The 18,349-nt window shown below is 36.2% G+C and overlaps 4 protein-coding genes across 8 annotated transcripts; 2 read left to right on the forward strand and 2 right to left on the reverse strand.

Annotated features, from left to right (window-relative positions):
* Positions 1-360: 360 nt before the first annotated feature.
* Positions 361-1,724, forward strand: LOC111788334 (peptidase). 2 transcript variants are annotated; one of them, XM_023668663.2, is made up of 2 exons: positions 361-1,062; positions 1,424-1,556. In XM_023668663.2, the coding sequence occupies exons 1-2, from the start codon at positions 818-820 to the stop codon at positions 1,497-1,499; spliced, it is 321 nt and encodes a 106-aa protein (XP_023524431.2). In that variant the 5' UTR covers positions 361-817; the 3' UTR covers positions 1,500-1,556. The 2 variants fall into 2 exon arrangements, with proteins under 2 accessions (XP_023524431.2, XP_023524429.2); XM_023668661.2 differs by lacking the exon at positions 1,424-1,556 and adding an exon at positions 1,579-1,724 and having other exon boundaries at positions 402-1,062.
* Positions 1,725-3,368: 1,644 nt separating this feature from the next.
* ASP3 (aspartate aminotransferase 3) lies at positions 3,369-7,835 on the forward strand. The gene is made up of 12 exons (XM_023668428.2): positions 3,369-3,704; positions 4,263-4,334; positions 4,433-4,494; positions 4,573-4,656; positions 4,797-4,896; positions 4,997-5,117; positions 5,373-5,536; positions 5,636-5,773; positions 6,437-6,558; positions 6,705-6,799; positions 7,297-7,417; positions 7,562-7,835. The coding sequence occupies exons 1-12, from the start codon at positions 3,483-3,485 to the stop codon at positions 7,644-7,646; spliced, it is 1,386 nt and encodes a 461-aa protein (XP_023524196.1). The 5' UTR covers positions 3,369-3,482; the 3' UTR covers positions 7,647-7,835.
* LOC111788104 (transcription factor MYB3R-1) lies at positions 7,747-14,259 on the reverse strand. 4 transcript variants are annotated; one of them, XM_023668294.2, is made up of 12 exons: positions 14,069-14,259; positions 12,841-12,959; positions 12,327-12,381; positions 12,138-12,195; positions 11,705-11,799; positions 11,458-11,561; positions 11,156-11,284; positions 9,328-10,930; positions 8,979-9,247; positions 8,763-8,877; positions 8,476-8,658; positions 7,747-8,080 (listed from the first exon to the last, which is right to left on the reverse strand). In XM_023668294.2, exons 2-12 carry the CDS (start codon positions 12,915-12,917, stop codon positions 8,021-8,023), a joined length of 2,748 nt encoding a protein of 915 aa, XP_023524062.2. In that variant the 5' UTR covers positions 12,918-12,959; positions 14,069-14,259; the 3' UTR covers positions 7,747-8,020. The 4 variants fall into 4 exon arrangements, with proteins under 4 accessions (XP_023524062.2, XP_086977435.1, XP_023524060.2 ...); XM_087121309.1 differs by having other exon boundaries at positions 12,841-13,038; XM_023668292.2 differs by having other exon boundaries at positions 12,841-13,048.
* A 1,146-nt stretch (positions 14,260-15,405) lies between these two features.
* LOC111788284 (uncharacterized) lies at positions 15,406-18,080 on the reverse strand. Its single transcript, XM_023668607.2, has 6 exons — positions 17,829-18,080; positions 17,232-17,359; positions 16,949-17,052; positions 16,707-16,794; positions 16,275-16,336; positions 15,406-15,931 (listed from the first exon to the last, which is right to left on the reverse strand). Exons 1-6 carry the CDS (start codon positions 17,939-17,941, stop codon positions 15,779-15,781), a joined length of 648 nt encoding a protein of 215 aa, XP_023524375.1. The 5' UTR covers positions 17,942-18,080; the 3' UTR covers positions 15,406-15,778.
* Positions 18,081-18,349: the final 269 nt, after the last annotated feature.

The following is an 18,349-nucleotide window of genomic DNA, read 5'->3' on the forward strand; positions in this document are numbered from 1 at the left end:
CTCTTAACAGGGCAACGTCATTGATAGTTTAAAATAAAGGCTTTTCTATAAGGGGGCACGACAGACCGTCCAGATAATACGCAAAAGATCTCATCTGTCCGGTTTGGAAGCCGACGTCCCCATGTGTCTATCCATCCATGCCCTTCTACATCGACCCCTTCCTTCCGCCACTTCGCACAACATAGTGTCGTTAAGATCGTGCAACATCTACATCACAAACTCAAGCGACTGAACCACCGTCCTCTAATTGTTGAGGATTATTGAGAGTATACCACATTAGCGAATTAAGAGGGATAATGAGTTTATAAGTAATAAACATTATCTCCATTGATATGAGACATTTTGAGGATACCAAAAGTAAACCTACGAAATGTTATGCTCAAAGCGGATAATATCATATCATTGTGGAAGTCTGTAGTTCCCAGCATGGTATCAAAGCCATGCACTTAACTTAGCCAAATCCTTAAGTGTCAAACAAAGGGTCTCAACGATTGACTCAAGTGTCGAACAAATAGTGCACTTTGTTCGATTAGGGGGAGGCTGTTTGAGAGCACAGGCTCTATGTGTTTTTTTTCTCCCTTGGGGTAAAATCTAACTTAAATAAAGGTATGTGTATAGGGCCAAAGCATTTAAAGATACAGGTTACCGTTGAAGCCGAGCTGAGACATTAAAAGAGCTGTACAATAAATGCTGCAATAACTAAGCAGCTTCCACCGGCAAACCCTAGACCCCGGCCCACACGCACTCTCCTCTTCTCTACAATGGCCGTCGCTTCGAGTATTCTCTCATTTCTTCCTTCGTTTTCATTTCTAGATCCATGGCCGAAGACGCCGCACTTAAATTCTCTCTGGTTTTCTTGGCCGCCGCCGTCGTTCTCGTTGGAATCTCCACGCATTCCTTCAAGAAAATGGCCGTAACTTATCTGGTCGGCGTTTTCGCCATCGCCGGCATCCTCTTACCAGACTGGTGCTTCTTCGACCGCGATTTCTCCCGGTGGATTTCTCCAGTCACCGAAGAGGAAAGGGAATCGTATCGGATCTCGACTGCATCTCGGAATCCAAGGTCGGTTACTTTTGATTCTTTTTTCTCTTCGCTCTCTGTTTCTGTTGTTTGATTGATTCCAGAGCAAAAATTGTGCGAAAAAAATTAGGTTAAGTGATTTTGCAGCCTTTGCCAAATCAATTTCGTAATCGTGTTTTGAAAGTTCTTTTGGTTTTTGAAAGTGATTTTTCGAACTCTTCATTTGAATGCATGGAAACTGTTGCAGGTTTAGGATCTATCCAAAATTGTGCGAGAAAGTTAGGTTAAGTGATTTTGCAGTCTTTGCCAAATCAATTTCGCAATCGTGTTTATTGAAACTTCTTTTGGTTTTTGAAAGTGATTTTTCGAACTCTTCATTTGAATGCATGGAAAACTGTTGCAGGTTTAGGATTTATCCCAAATTGTGCGAGAAAGTTAGGTTAAGTGATTTTGCAGCCTTTGCTAAATCAATTTCGTAATCGTGCTTATTGAAACTTCTTTTGGTTTTTGAAAGTGATTTTTCAAAATTTTCATTAGAATTCTTGGAAACTGTTGCAGGTTTAGGATTTATCCAATCAGACTGGCTGTGTACGCCATAGTTTACAGTGTTGCGCTATACAAGTGGTGGAAATTCGTTTCCACCTAAATCCTCCATCATATCTGTAGTTAATTATCTGCTATAGATTTTTTTTTTTTTTTTTTTGGAGAAAATAAAAATAAATTCCCCAAATTTGTCCATTTTTACTCTTAACACTTCCAATTTCATCAAATTAGCCCTCAAAATTAGACAGAATTCAATTTCTATTTACAATTTTGACATCGTATAATATTACCTTTTTTTAAAATATTTTTATTTGATTGATGAGTCATAAAATGTAAATTTGTAAATTTTGATAATTGCATGAAACATAATTTTCTTGAAATTAGGGATATTTTTAATAATTTAAAGTAAAATTCTTATGCAAATTTATTCATGTAATTGTTTATGATAAAAATTTAAATTTTATTTTCAAGTGCATGCCTATCTAATCACTGCCCCTTATTAAAATTAAGCTAAATTATAATGAATTAAAAATTTACAAATAATAATAGTATTTTTAATATTATAACGAATAATTTGATCGTTGAAAAATGTGCAGAAATAAATAAAGCGTGGAAATAATTGTGAAATAGAATTGTCTTTAAAGAGTTTGGCCACAAATATGGGCGTTATTATTGGATAATTCTGTACTTATTGTAGAGGGGTTTCGTGTATCTTGAAAATCCTTTGCGTGGACGGAAACGCTGGCTTCGCTTACATGTCTAAAAGGGTCAAAATGTTTATATTTATTTTATTATATATTTTTGGTGTCTATTTGTTCAACATGTGATCGATTGGCACGACTAAGTTTTAGGACACGAGTCTGATACCATGACTTTGCTCTGCTTCCTCAAAAGATTTCTAAAAAAATCTCATACCAATGAAGAGAGTATTGTTTTATTATAAACTCATGGTCATTTCTTAAATTAGCCGATGTGGGACTTTCATCGTCCAACAAGCTCAACCCATTCTTCATTCTCTTTCATTATTGTATATTATTATTAAATTAATTTAAATTTTTATTATTGGAAAAAAAGTCAGCAAAACTTGTGTCAACCCATATGTTGATAGATAAAATTTCGTCCATATTCTTAAAAATATTAATTTTAAATTAAGCTACAACATAATTTATATTTAAAATGAAAATGTCAAAAAAGAACAAGAATATTAGCAACATAAATATTTTATTATATAACACTTACACTCTAATTTATTTTTTTTAAAAATAGAATGATAAATTATCCCGACCCACCGCAGGCGCACGTGTCATGAGCCACGTGGGAGTTCTCGAGAGACGTGCCAATGTAAAATAATTGTAACCCTATCTCCTATTGGCACGTGAAAGTCACGCGTCAAACTATGGGCCGCGCCATGTGCCCTTCTTTCTCCCTCGTAGTACGTGCCAACATTACCGCTTAACAAACCACGTGTCAATTCCACTAATTTCATTTTTATATTTAAAATTGAATTACAAATTTAATTATTCTGATCTTATTAATTCGTTTTTTTTGTAATTTTAAATAGTAGAATTAAATATTTAATAGATATATTTATTAGAATTTTTAACATCATATAAATTAAATTTTAATTTTTTCCAAAAAATTTAATTTAACCTAATATTCTAATTCTTTGCTTATTTATATTAATGTTTAGATTATTTAATTATATTTATTAATAATAAAGAAAATGTGTATAATCTGATAATTCGGAAAATGAAATATGTCGGTTCGTGGGCTTCGACTACATATAAAAGGCAAAATCGAACCGTGAAATAAAAACAGCGCCAAAGTTGAAAAAGGAAAAGAAGAGAGAGAGAGAGAGGGAAAAAAAAACTCGAAAACGAAACGCCAAAGCGTTAAAAGGGAAATTTCGATCAAACAAGATGCGCCCCTTGTTTGGCGTTGAACACGCTGCTGCTATTCCACGTACTTCGAGTTCAAATACCGATCCTGCCGATCGGAGAATCAACGCTCTCGTAAGACATCTGGTCGAATCGTCTTCATCTGCTATGGCTGATTCACTCTCTGCTTCTGTCGCTTCCTCGCTGCACAGCGATTCTGTTTTCGCTCACGTTGTTCGTGCTCCTGAAGATCCTATTCTCGGGGTATTCTATTTCTCTAGCTCTTTTGATCAATCGCTTTAGGTTTTTCATTGCTGTGCTCATCATTCTGCTTTGTTTAGTTGCGGACTAGTTCTGAGGATTTCGTTATATTCTTGTGTTGTTAGTTTTTTTCTTTTCTTTTGCGGTGATCGATTTCTGTTTAGTTTTTAGTGTTTCTTATATCTGATTTTGACTTTTTGTTTCTATTATACGGTATGTTATGGAAATGAATTATGTCCGAACTTTTGGATACACGCGATCGGGAATTTCTTGTTGGCTGTTTGTGGATCGTGATCGTTCCTGTGTGTTTTCGTTTAAATTTAATTGGTGGTTATTTCTTATGTCATTTTGTACTCTTTTGGAAATTGTTTGGCTCATCAGCTGGTTTATTACGGCTTTAGAAACGCTGAAGGATTATCTTTAGGGAATAGAATGACTATCGGACAAAAGTCTGCTCGCTTACTTTTTAAATTGCATATTTGCACATTTTGCTTCTATTTATCTGATGTTTTGCAAGTTTTACATATATCAGTTACTGTGTTGAACTTTGAATATGGATAGGTGACTGTTGCGTATAACAAAGATCCGAGCCCGAACAAGTTGAATTTGGGCGTTGGTGCTTACAGAACGGAGGTATGATTCTGTGGCTTTAAATCTTGATATTATTAGTGATTAAGGTGCCAAAATGTTAGTTATGAGTATTTTAATCTTTTGGTATTTTGATCTGATAGGAAGGAAAACCTCTTGTCTTGAACGTTGTCAGAAAAGCAGAGCACCAGCTTGTTAACGATAGGTACTTTTCTTGATCATTCTCTTGTGAATCTTACTTGATATAGATATATGCTGAGGTTCTGATCTTAATGATCCACAGTACACGAGTTAAGGAGTATCTTCCGATTGTTGGATTGGCAGAGTTCAACAAACAGAGCGCTAAGCTCATTTTTGGCGCGAACAGGTAAGCTGTACCGGTTTTTACTTACTGTTGGTTAGTTATTGCCTTTTGTATTTGGTTGCTCATACTTAGATCAGTAGTATAGTAGCCTTAATCCAATAGTTTTCTTTTGGATCGTGTTTCTAATCCTTACTTTGATATAGCCCCGCCATTCTTGAGAATCGTGTTGCAACTGTTCAATGCTTGTCTGGTACTGGATCATTGAGGGTTGGTGGTGAATTTTTGGCAAGGCATTATCATGAGGTGAGAAGTGGTTAGCTGTTCATTAACGTACTTTATATGCTTTCCTTGTACATGGTGATAAAACTGTCTTAACATGCCTTTTTTTTTTCATGTATTCCAGCGGCAAATATACATCCCCCTGCCAACATGGGGAAACCATCCCAAAGTTTTTACTCTGGCTGGGCTGTCTGTAAAAACTTACCGGTATTATGATCCTTCAACACGAGGGCTGAATTTTCAAGGTTCAAACCCATACCCTGTGACACTTCCAAACATTTTTTTCTTCGTTCTATCTCCATTTTGACTTCCGTTGTGTTTTATCTGTTATGGAAATGCTGGCATAATTTAATTATTCTCGACTTGAACAAGTCACTACAGTTCCAACTGGTGACATAAGAGAGTGATTCAAGATGATTTGTTACTGAAATTTTGATGTTGAGAATGCCAGTTCCTTACCATTTCTTACCTCTTGGTCTACCAACATTAATGTGTCACAGGCCTCTTGGAAGATCTAGGTTCTGCTCCACCTGGAGCTATAGTTCTGCTTCATGCATGTGCTCATAATCCAACTGGTGTCGATCCAACCCTTGAACAATGGGATCAGATCAGGAAGTTGATGAGATCAAAACAGCTTTTACCTTTCTTTGACAGTGCTTATCAGGTAGAGTTCTACATAGTATAAAATGAAAAATGACATTTCTTAACAGCTTCATACATGTGCGTATCAATTTTTCTGATATTTTTGCTTCTTATGATCCAGGGTTTTGCTAGTGGAAGTTTGGATACGGATGCACAACCAGTACGATTATTTGTTGCTGATGGAGGTGAATGTTTTGTAGCCCAGAGTTATGCAAAGAACTTGGGGCTTTATGGCGAACGTGTTGGCGCTTTAAGCATTGTAAGTTTTTAAAAGAGTGTTCATACTTCATTGGGATGCCATGGAACATCGTATCTTCATTGATTTAATCTTTAGTTACAGGAATTTGTGTGGTCTTAATAATGAAAGAAGGTTCTATTACAAATTGAGAAGTAAATTATAGACGTTACCCTCCCACCTAATGTCTTTTGAAATTATAAATTCTTGCACTCTAGAAAATTGTACATTTTATTCGTGGAAATAATTACTTTTTGGCTAATATTACTAAGGATAGTTAACATTTAGAAGGAAAAATTGAATAGGTACCTTTTCCTTTAACCCAAATGCAAATATTATGACCCGGTGTAGTGTGAACCAATTCGAGTAGCAAGAACAAGGTTTAGATGTAGGATTTTGATTACAAGGAATGAACGTTCCAAGAGAGACGGGGGAAAGAACAAAAAAAAAAAAAAAAGAGTGGTTTTTCCGAACGTCAGTGGAAAGATGTCGCATGTGCTGTGACGGACAAGCTCTATTAACTTTCCCTTATCCTGGATGACCGGCCAGCTGATCTTAGCAAATCAAAACAGCTCCTCTACCTATCGGTCTCACAATTCCATTGCTTCTTTCCGTCCCTTCTCTGGGAACTTCTTTATTTATCCCAGCTTTATTGCTTTGGTCTCACGCTTTGTAACTGTTGAACAGGTCTGCAAGAATGCTGATGTTGCGAGCAGGGTAGAGAGTCAGCTAAAACTGGTGATAAGGCCCATGTACTCAAACCCACCCATTCATGGTGCATCCATTGTTGCCACAATCCTGAAGGACAGGTACTAATAAAAACTTTTTATGTTACCCCAACTGAGATTGGGAAAGTGAAACATACATGCAAGATGCTCGTGTAGAAATCCTTTCTCGAAAAATTATATTTAACTGTTCATGCATCATGAAATTGATTTCTTCACTTGAACTTTAGGAATTTGTTCGATGAATGGACTATTGAGTTGAAGGCCATGGCAGACCGCATTATTAGCATGCGTCAGCAACTTTTTGATGCCTTGCGCGCTAGAGGTTAGTATTCTTTCTCCTGATATCCCTGCTAGTATTTACATGTTCTTTAAGTATTATTGATTTAAAAGTTTCATAATGGTCGATGGTCGATGGTCGACGCCAATAATCTTGAGTAAAAGAAAAAACCTTGACCATGATTAGTTAGCAGGAATATTTTTTCATTTTCCTATTAAATCTTTTAATAGATAATTTTCTTTCTTCAATATTCTTTTTTATATTTTCTTAATAAAAAATGGTTGAACATCTAATAAATCCATATATAATATAAAGTTAAACATAATTTTTAAAAAAATGCTTAAATTTCAATTATCTACCAAAAGATTTTCCCACTTTTAAAAAAATATAATGGGGGTAAGTAAAGAAGTAAATTTGTACATGAAAATGGTGATATTGTATTTAGAATCAATGGCAGAAACAAAGGATGGTAATGTTTTGGTCGCGTGTGTAGAGAGAGGATGTGGTGCTGAGTTATCATGAAAATGGTGTGTGTGTGGCAGGTACACCTGGTGACTGGAGTCACATCATCAAGCAGATTGGAATGTTTACTTTCACAGGACTGAACCCAGAACAAGTTAGTTTCATGACCAAAGAATATCATATATACATGACTTCTGATGGGTAAGCAGCCTTGTCTTGTTGTGTTCAAAGTCTTTTGTTTATAGGTTAAGAGTTCGTATTAAACATAAATACAAGTGAGACATGAAATCGAAACATTTTGGTTTTGTTTTTTAACATTTGTTCATTTGACTGTTACCTGCGCAGGAGAATCAGCATGGCTGGATTGAGCTCGAGGACCGTCCCACACCTTGCGGATGGAATCCATGCAGCCGTAACTCGTGTCGTTTAGTTTTGTTGGAAGAAGCAGCCAGCACGCACAGCACATCATCGTCCCCCTTTCACTTTTGAATAAAATTCTTGCTTTCTCACTGGAAGCCAATTTGTTGTCATTGAAACGCTCAAAAACTTGTTTTGTAGTATTTTGAGAGTTACCCCAGCGGGCAAATATGCCTTGATGAAAGGCTTTTAAAGTTGATCATATCGTTCGAATTTACAAATAGTATCTTGTTTAAATGGCATTGATTATTGGTGATATTATTACACTAAAAGACGTTGGAAAATTGAAAGGCCAGTTGAAGGTGGTACCAATAAATTGCTATATGCAGCCATTGCGAAGATAAGACGGGGGACTTGGTAAAGGTGGTCGCAGCTGTAGTGTAGTTTTCATGTGCCCATTTCACCTGGAGAGCCACATTCGCTGAAATCCAACGTCCGACATTCCGCCTGAAAATGTAAAATAGCAGGAGCTTACAATTCTTAGCAATACAATATAAAATCAATTTCACAGGCATTTTTTTGATAAATAAATCTGATTTCTAAGGACCTAAGAACCATTTGGCTTACAAAAATTAAGCTTATTATGCATGAATTTTTAGTCCAATTAAAAAACAAGAACATGTTTTTAATTAATTATTTCTTTTAATTTTCAAAACATAACAGTGAAAATAGTATTTATAAACAAAACTTAGCTTATCACCAAGTTTTTTGATAATATATAATAAAAAGTAGTTTGTAAGGTTTTATTATTGTGTTCTGAATTTTGATTTACTCAAAATCTGATTTTTATGTATTGTGAATTTAAATGATTAAAGCTGCCCCTTTTGTTAAGAGAATCATACCAGAACCGTTTCATCACAATGGCGATGCTTCATGCGCGATCCTCTGAGTAGTGTCTCTGGAGTTTCGTTTCCCAACACTTCATGGGCACTGGCACAGGCAGCTGCCGTTCGCTCGCTCACTTGCTTCATTAACCCAATTGCATCAAGGCTTCTTTCCTTGGGGCTAGAAAAATATCCAATGTCCTAAAAACACAAACAAATCCAACAATACTGATAAAAATCTATTATTTACACAAATTTCTGGCACAACTGCAGCTTAATCAGAAAGAATCTAAACAACTAACTACCTCGATCGAGATTTCTGTATCGATCCTCGGCCCGGGTAGGAAAGAATTGAAGAACCAAGGTGACATCCAAGCTGAAGGGGAATCGATACTTCTCTTAACTGGAGTTTCACCAGGTCTATAGAACATGATAACAGAAATGTCCATTAAAGTCCCTAATAGAAGAAAATAACCTACAATGAATAATGCATTAGAGATAGGGAGGAGGCTGTATCTTACAATGAAGCAATTCCGGTGGTGGCAATCTGCGGACGATTATCATCCGTCTTCTTAACAGAAGCCGATAAAATGACCGGGAGTTCACACGTTGTTGCGACCGAATCGCTTTCTGGATGATTCTTGCAGTAATTAGGAGTGCTGCTAGGTCCATGTAAATTCTCAGAAGAGTGTCGTTTCTTAATTCTTGCACTTGAACTGAGAGTGTTTTGATCAACAGAATGGAGTAGCAGATCATTGGCATCATGTTCAACCAGGACTCCAGAAGCCACCTGCCAGAAGTAAACTTGATTGATTGCTCAATATAATTAAAATAATCATCTTTCAAGAAGATTGCTGAAATATGGCTTACAATTTCAGCTGTGGATTGAACGCATATCTCGACACCAGCAGTCCCTTGTTTCTTCTCAAACGTACAATGCATATTTTCTTTATCTTCAGTACTTTCTGGTCCATCCTTGAACACAACATCCAAACGTGAGAAGTTTTCTGTCAATCTGGATGTCACAACGGTTTCAAGTTTTTTGTCAATTCTTCTATCAGAAAGAGGAGACAGAAAATCGCGGTGCCGTTTCTTCAAAATGGATGGAGTACTCGAGAAAGTTTCGGCAGCGTTTTTAAGTACAGCATCTGGACTAGTATCATGAGATGGAGAATCCCATAATCTAAATGGAGTAACACCGTTTAGAGAAGACATCATCAACTGACGTATACCAAGTGGGCTGTACTGCATTTCACTTCCAGCTTGTATGAGATCACAGTTGAAAAAGGGTACATCTAAACTTGGAAAACGAGGAGGCTCATAACATAGAACTCCTGAGTCTAGATTTTCATTATGTGGTTTTGGTCTTTCATGGGAACAAGTCCCTGTGCTTTGTTCTTGCATTTCTGGGTCATCTGTCACATGAAAACAGGAAGGCCTGGATGTTCCACCATCATAGACGAATCCATTCTCTTGGCTAGTTACGCATTCGTGTTCTCGGGCTCCTACAAAGAGCTTATTGGATCCAGTACCACCTAATAAAATCATTTCATTATTAACAGAAACCACGGATGGAATGTGCATACAGGACTGAGGCAACAAATTTTTTTCCTGCACATCCGATCCTGGAGGATAATCATATACTTGGGAAGCTGAAGGATGGTTATTTTGCACTTTTCGAGTGCCCAAGGATTGAACTGGAACTTCGAAATCGCACATTTCAGGTACGTAAGAGCCTTTTCTAAGATTAATAGACAGATTGCATTGGTCACTTTTTGAATCTGAGAATAGAACCCTGCAAAACTCATCGTCCGATATAAACCTGCACTCTATTTGGACAGAAGCCGTAGCTCCTTTTACCATTGAAGGATTTTGAGCAGAACTGCCAGCTCCATGGCTTTCGCCCATCCCAGTACCAATTGCTTCAAACTGGGGTGCTTCTTTATCCAATTGTAACGAAGAGATGTTAGGAAACTCATTCAAATGGCATTGGTACTCCCTATTTGAAGTTGTTCTACAATCATGCGAGGGATTTTTCTCTGAAGATGACAAACAGTGACCCACTTCTTGATCAAACTCAGCTATGGGACAAGTTATTTCTTCCATGGCAGGGTGGTGGTGGTAGTAAGGTTCAGAACAGGATATTGGGCTGGAACTTTGCTCCTTACCCAACCCCAAATCCTCAATTAATTGAACTTCCTTTCTCATATGCAGAGTTTCACATGCTGAATCAATCATAAAGCTATCGGCAACTGTTGCATCTTGACTACACTCTGAAATCTCCTCCGTTTCCACTCCATACGAGCCACTGTCATTTCCACTACCAAGCACCTTTGAAGATGAAGCAAGAAGTTGGTTGGGTTGTCCAACAGAAATTGGATCCTGAAGTTGTGAGAGCAAGCCTGAGGCCAAGTAAGAATCCAATTTCTTTTTGACAGAACTGTTCCAATGATTTTTTATAGCATTGTCTGTCCTGTTGATTGTAAAAGCACAAATATAACATCTTTCATGATCAGTTGATTTTCCAATAAAAAACTGAAAAGAAATGCAGTTCTAGAGAATAATCTAAAAAAAGAAATCCAAAAAAAGTTTAGATGGTAACAACTTTAATCTAAAAACATTTAAAGAAACAAAATTTAAAATGCACATGTCAATTCCGCATAATGCCTCAACCTTAAGCTACAAATGGGACATATACCTTCCAGGTAAGAACTTTGTTAGCTCTGCCCATCTGTTACCATAAATTTGATGGGCGCGAATTAAAGCTAACTCCTCTTCTTGGGTCCATGCTTCTTTGTTTATATTAGGATTAAGATGATTGTGCCACCTGACAAAAAAGATACGGATGCAGGAAAAGTTCAAATTGATGGCAACAAAAAAAAAAAAACACTGGCTTCCATAAAAGAAATTTTCAGCAGAGGGAGTTTACCAAAGAGAATATAAGTATAACAGGAAAATCAAAATCCATAAATCAGCAACAAAATAACTCAATTATCATACCTTTCTCGGCATTGCTTACCAATTCGTCCGGGTAGATGTTTTGCAATTGTGGACCACTTTTTTGGTCCATATTTTTTCACCAGTTCAACAATAGTTTCATCCTCCTACAAACAATTCACAAGGGAAACAGGTATGTTCAAGTAGGATTTCATAAAAAGAGTACACTTTATTGAAAGGATATGCTGATTAAGTATCGTGATGACTGGAATAGAATAAACTTAAAAAACAACTTTCACAAGTGGATCACCTCTTTAGACCATGGACCTTTGACAAGTTCGGGATTTAAGACCTTTTGCCACCTATGCAGACATTGGACATCAGTCCGGTCTTTGAAACATTCAGCTACAAAAAACAAACAACAAACAACAAACAACATAACAAATGAACCAGTAATGAAACAAAAGTTACATATTAGTCTATGCAAAATATAATTCATCTTCACAATGCATGATTAATTAGGTTGTCTAATCATCCAGAATAGAATTAATTAGATACCATAAAAAAAATACTTTATATATCATGAAGTAAACATGAATTGAGTTACTAGATCACAATCACTGAAGAAATTCTCCATTATGTTAAGGATGACAAAAAACGAAAACATCTTCAGTCCAATAAAACCTATCCTTGGCTTCTGTAATATGTCAACACACTGCAAATCGTAATATATTTGATAATACCTATTTTCTTCCAGTTTTTGCCTTTGAAATGATCAACTGCTTTCCGCAAAATTTCATCCTGGATGTGAGTAAAATATAGATTATCCAACGCTCGAGCATATAACTTTTGGAAGTAAAAAAATAGTTCAAAACAAAATGTATCATCATGAGAGAAATATTGCAGCCCACTATGATGAATGATAAACTTACCTCTTCCGGTGTCCAGTGTCCTTTGGTTGAACGTCTTGTAGGGCCACTGGTTCTCCTAAACATCCTCTCAAAAAACATACATAGAGTTCAGCAGAGAATTTAGTTTTTGTCTTCCAACAAATACTAATGTGAAGCAACAGTATAAGAATATGTGTGGTACAGGAGAGAAAGTCAATTCAAACATAAAACCGCAGCAGTAAAAAAGAATTCTTGTTGAACCAAAGAAAATTAAATTACAAACATTTATCGGTGCAAAATGAAAAGAAAGACAGGAAAATTACAAGAAGCTAAAGACAGAATTACAACAAGCTAGTTACAGATATTCCTCTCCAGTCATCAATGAAGTCAGAGGAAAGAATACCAGTGCTTATATGAGTTATGCTGAAAATTTTGGTTCAGAAGATTTACAAAACTTACAAGGAAACGATAAAGTAAGGTGCAAAAAGAGAGACTATAAAGCTTGCAGAATAAGAAGAAATTTGGAGCCAAAAGTAATATAGATCAATGAAATTACCCATGGAGAGCACGTATCCTCTGATCACCAACCTCGGGATTGTCCGAAGGTGTTGAGATGGTTTTATCACCTTCCATAACTCCTTGACATGTAGGGGAAAATGCATAATATCCTTATTCCTACTCGACAATGGCTTGTTATAAAGAACGCTATCCAGACCATTATATTATTCATATATAGAAAATTCTACCATTTCATCTGAAATTTTCTGAACAAGAGACATCACATTGTCAAAATTTGCAGGCAGTAGAACAGAAAACAGTACGAGAAAATAAAACATACGGCAGTAGCTAGAATATATACACGTGGATAATCATTAGTCAAAGGCAAGAAAGAAACCAAAAGGTAATGTTTAATCCTAGCCTTTCAAAGGAGTATAAAATCTGAGCTAAACAGGATCTTTGGATCAATCAATGATATTGTAAATCAGCCGTAAGAACAGATTCTGGATGTAATTTCGATGGAAAAGTTTCTTTAGGCAGTCTTTGTACGAGAAATGAAGTGAAGCATATGAAATTAGATATTCCTCCAGAGACAAGATGAATGTAATCGATGTTCACAAAATTCACGCTAAGTGAGGAAAAATGCCTAATCATGCAGAGTTAATGACTAAAATCAAGTCTAAATCAATATCAAGAAAAGAAACTGAAAGGTATAACAACTGAATCCAACTTCAAGAAAAAAGGAATAAGCTATCAATCTCCTTGATTAAAACTCGCGCAATGCATGATACTTCCATCAAAACCTATTGACCATACTCCAAACCTCAAGATGAAGAAAATGACTGCCAAGAGCCAATTGAGAATGTAAACAACAAGCATCAGAGAAGCAACTAAATAAAAAGAAAAAATCAATTTCTACGGCCGTAAAAAACAGCGAAAAAGATCAGATAAGTGATTAAAATTGCACAATCAAACTCCATAAACGGAAAACGCCACACTACCTAAGTTCGTATAAACTAGTACCACAACGAGGACAAGATCGAGAGCATTTCATAGTGTCCACAAAATAGATGGAAAAGAGCATTTCATAGTGTCCACAACGAGGACAAGATCGAGAGCATTTCATAATCACTCAAAATAGATGGAAAAGAAAAACTACAGAGTTCACAAACTTGAAATGCTCAAGGAATTTCGAAAAGAAGCGAATAAAATTAAAACCGACGCGAAGATCATAGAATGAATGGAAGTTTAACAAAGTTTAACCAAAAAAACCCTACGCAACTCACCGAAGTCAGCGTCGAGCGACGAAGCGCAGACGAATCGAGGACAGAAAATCGATGCAGCGATTGAAAACAGGACACATTAGAGGATTCCAATGGAGAAGTCAAGGAGCAGAAATTTGATAAGAAGAACGAACGAAGGCGCCAAAACAAAAGAATAGAGGTACTAATAAAGAGAGCGAAATGGCTTAAAAACTTGAGAGCGACAATTTAAACGGTTCGGAGTTCTGTTCAAACATAAACGGGCGGACTGAAGAGATTCAAAACCAGCGGCTAGGATGACACGACGTTTGGAAATTGGACGATTAGGATTTAGACACGTGTGACATGCGCTGTCCTGCCATGTTTAGTTTCAATTTTGTATCAAAAACTCAAAATTCCAAAATTTTAAAATTAATTAGTATTGATATAAATAAAAAATTTATATCTAAAATTTTAAAAAATTAAAAAATTTAGTCAGTAATTTTATGTTAAAATCTAAATACTAAGAAGGCTAAATTTATAATTTTAATATAATAAATGGTACGAGAAAAAAACAATTTTGATGAAGATATATATTTAAAAAATAATTAAAATTATTTTTATCATATTCAAAATCAATATTTATGGTGGAAAATCCTAATTATTTTTTTTATTAAATTCAAAATCAATATTTATAGGGTAAGAAACTCGTTTAAAAGTTTAAAATCAAAATCATTCACAGATTCTCATGGTATTAGATTTACCTTTATCGAAGCCAAACACAACCTATCTAATTCAGTCAGTTTATAACAAAACCTTCTTCAAAAAGGTCGAGGCGATGGAGCTACATAAACAATATATTGATTTTTTTCTTCAGGGATAGGCTCGATTCCATAGCAACATCTTATATAATGACCTCAACTAGAAAGCCCATCTAGAAGCCAAGCAAAATGAACAATTTAAGCAATATATTGATTTTCTTCTTCAGGAATTGGCTCGATTCCATAGCAACATCCTATATAACGACCTCAACTAATAAGCCCATCTAGAAGCCAAGCAAAATGAACAATTTAAGCAATATATTGATTTTCTTCTTCACGAATTGGCTCGATTCCATAGCAACCTCCTATATAACGACCTCAACTAGTAAGCCCATCTAGAAGCCAAGCAAAATGAACCATTTAAGCAATTGCCCTTCAATGATAGTGCTAAAACCAAGCAGAACCAAACTATGACCGTCCATTCCATCTTGGGGGATAGTAATAAACAAGAGAACACACAGAGAGTCAACCAAAGCATTCAAATGACAATGAAAAAGAAGGAAAAGGGGAACGAATGGGCCTTCTTTTTAGTACAATCGACTTGTGGGAAAGGCAAGCAAAGACCCAGAAAGATAATGAATCACTCATTATAAAACCAGAAAAGAAGATCCATACCCAAAACACAGTGGCTTTCCTTTTTCTTACAGTATATTTGAAAAGCAAAAGTACGCGAAAACGAGCCAACTTATCGTCTCGTTAAACAAGAGTGTGACAGTAATTACAACTTAAAGAAGACCATTTTTCCGCTCTCGATTTTCTATTTGTATAGTCATCAAGTAGACGCCAAGTTGAATATCATGGAGGCTAAAGACGATTTGATAACTCGTGAGAGGACAACTTTGAGCCAAGAACCATAAACTCAATGAGCAAATGATCTAAGAAGAGTAAGTTTAGCTGCTGCTATTTTTTGCAGCATTTGTACTGATCAATTCGATCACATGAAATCGTCCTCCAGCTCTTGTAGCGATTTGTTTGCCGCTGCAATTTGTTTGTTAGATGTCATCTTCTCAGAGACCATCAAACCACTGTAGCTCCTTAGCTCAGCTTGCCTCTCTTTTTCTAACCTGTCCATTTCCTCGCGGCGTTTCTGAAAAAAGGAAACTTTACTACAGCGAGATATAAAAAAAAAATCATAATACTTCGAGAAAACCACCTGACCTAGGCAACAAAACCGGGTCTGACTAATAGATTGATAGAGACTAAACATAATAACATACGCTGCCAAATGATCAATATGATCGTAGTCACTTGCAAAATATTTGACAAAAGGAATTTCGTTTCACAGGGGAGTAAATTTTGCTGTGTGTAAGTAAAGACATGGCCAAACTATCTATGCGGAAATTTCAGAAAAGCTAAAACATAGAAATCCAAGATGTAGAGACCACAAAAAGGAGTTAATTCAGAAATGGAACAAAAAAATTGACACCAACCTTTTCTCTCAGGTGTTGCTTCCTCTCTGCTCTTTCAGCTGCATTCACAGCTTCGCGTTCAGCTGTGTAGTGGAAAACAAAGTGCTCGTTAACTATTTTATACAAAAAAGAAAATAATAATAATAAAAAACATAACAAACAAAATATGTGAATGTGAGATCCCACTCCGGTTGGGGAGGAGAACGAAACACTCCTTATAAGGGTGTGGAAACCTCCCCATAGCATATGCGTTTTAAAAACCTTGAGAGAAAGCCCACGGAAAACCCCAAAAAGGACAATATCCGCTAGCGGTGGGCTTGGGTCATTACAGTGAAGCTCATACTAGTTGTGCCTAAACATGCTAGGAATAGCGACGGCATATTTGAGTTAACAAAAAACATGCATATGCAAAAGGTGAAGACGACACAAACAACGATGTCATTTCCAATTTACCTTTCAAATCAGGTTTCCTTTCCACTTTAGTCCTGTTCAATCTATTGACAATGTCATTGATCCGTTTTTCCACCCTTACGGTTCGGACCTGAATTGTATACAAAGACAAAGGTTGTGTAAATCACCTTTAATATTCCCATCCATAAAAGATGCACAAAAACTTCTTTAATACAATAAAGAAAGACAAGAAAAAATAACCGTAGGGACATAGCAACTCGCCAAATTCAAACTATGAACCTTACCATCTTGGGGTTATGAAAACCAACTTGGCCAACATCCATGGAAGCAGTTTTCTTCAAATTAGCCCAAGGCGTATACACGACATCAATGTTGTTTACCTTGTTTCCTGCCAGAAAAAAGGGCCAATAGTTAAAAGGCTACTAACTCGTGACACAATTTCACTGTCATCCGCAGAAATGTGCACATGCGTCTTAAAGTTCCAATTGAAGGACGAACATACAGGCAAACCTAGTTCACTTGTTCATCTTTTTTTTATTTTCTAGAAATAGACTGTTCAAATTCTACCTTGAATAGAATTTGCTTTGACAAGCTGAACACAATCCTCCAGCAACCCTTCACTTATATCATCAATGGTCTGCCCTCTTCGCAGTCTCACATAAACATGGGCAGACGACATCTTGTCCACGTGGAACCTAGACAAAACAACCTTTGTTCAGAGAAGAAATCTTAAGCCAAGTCCTCCCTAAAATGAAAATTAAGACTAACAAAATTCAAGAAAAAGATAAATCCAAGTCCAGTATCACTGGATAAGGATTACGCATACAAAATTCAAGGTATCAATGCAAACAAGAAACTCATTCCCTTCATAATGTTAATTTTCAGTTTCATCTAGCTCAGAGAAAAGAACCAGGGATGGCCATGGCTACCATTTTTATATAAATCGAAGCCAGCAGCAACCGCACAAAATAACGTAACATTCAAGTCAAGAGGAATTCGAATATCAATTTCGAAAACCATCAAGCAAGAACGAAAACATCAACACTTTTACCTGACTTGATTAATTCTGAGAAATCGTTTTCATCCAATCCGAATGAAATTAACATCAAATAAAAACCGAAGAAAGAAACAGAAACAATAAAGAAAACCTTAACGAAAAATTACCAGATATCCTCGGGGAAGCCGTATTTGATGAGCTCCTCGTTCTCGTGCTTATCGAGCCCCATGAAAATGGTGTAATCGCCGACGTCGGACCGAGCTTTGAAATAGAAAACCATGGCGCTTCGATTTCGTTATGCTCGACGCTCGCTAGAACGAAAATGGAGAGAAAAGAACGAATTAGGGTTTTCAATTCCGGGGAATAGAGAGAGATTGGTCTTCTGTGTGCGATTTTGATCGAACACCGATATTCCAGGATAGCGTGAATAATATATATTTAACCCGGCGACTCACGAAGGAAAATTTCCGTTACGCAATTACGACAAGATTTCCCATCTATTTTTAAGGTTTTTTTTTTTCCTTTCTTTTTTTTCTTTTTTTCTTTTTTTCTTTTCTTCTTATTTTAATAATGTAATTTAAATAAATGAATGTAGCTAACTCGTCTCCCATATACACAATCGACTAAACGAATCGTATCTAATATAGTACAATATATAGAAGTAGGCGGTGCCACGAAGTGCAGCAAA

Source organism: Cucurbita pepo, chromosome 2, assembly GCF_057944985.1.
Source record: "Cucurbita pepo subsp. pepo isolate OVF chromosome 2, ASM5794498v1, whole genome shotgun sequence".
NCBI classification, from domain to species: Eukaryota; Viridiplantae; Streptophyta; class Magnoliopsida; order Cucurbitales; family Cucurbitaceae; genus Cucurbita; species Cucurbita pepo.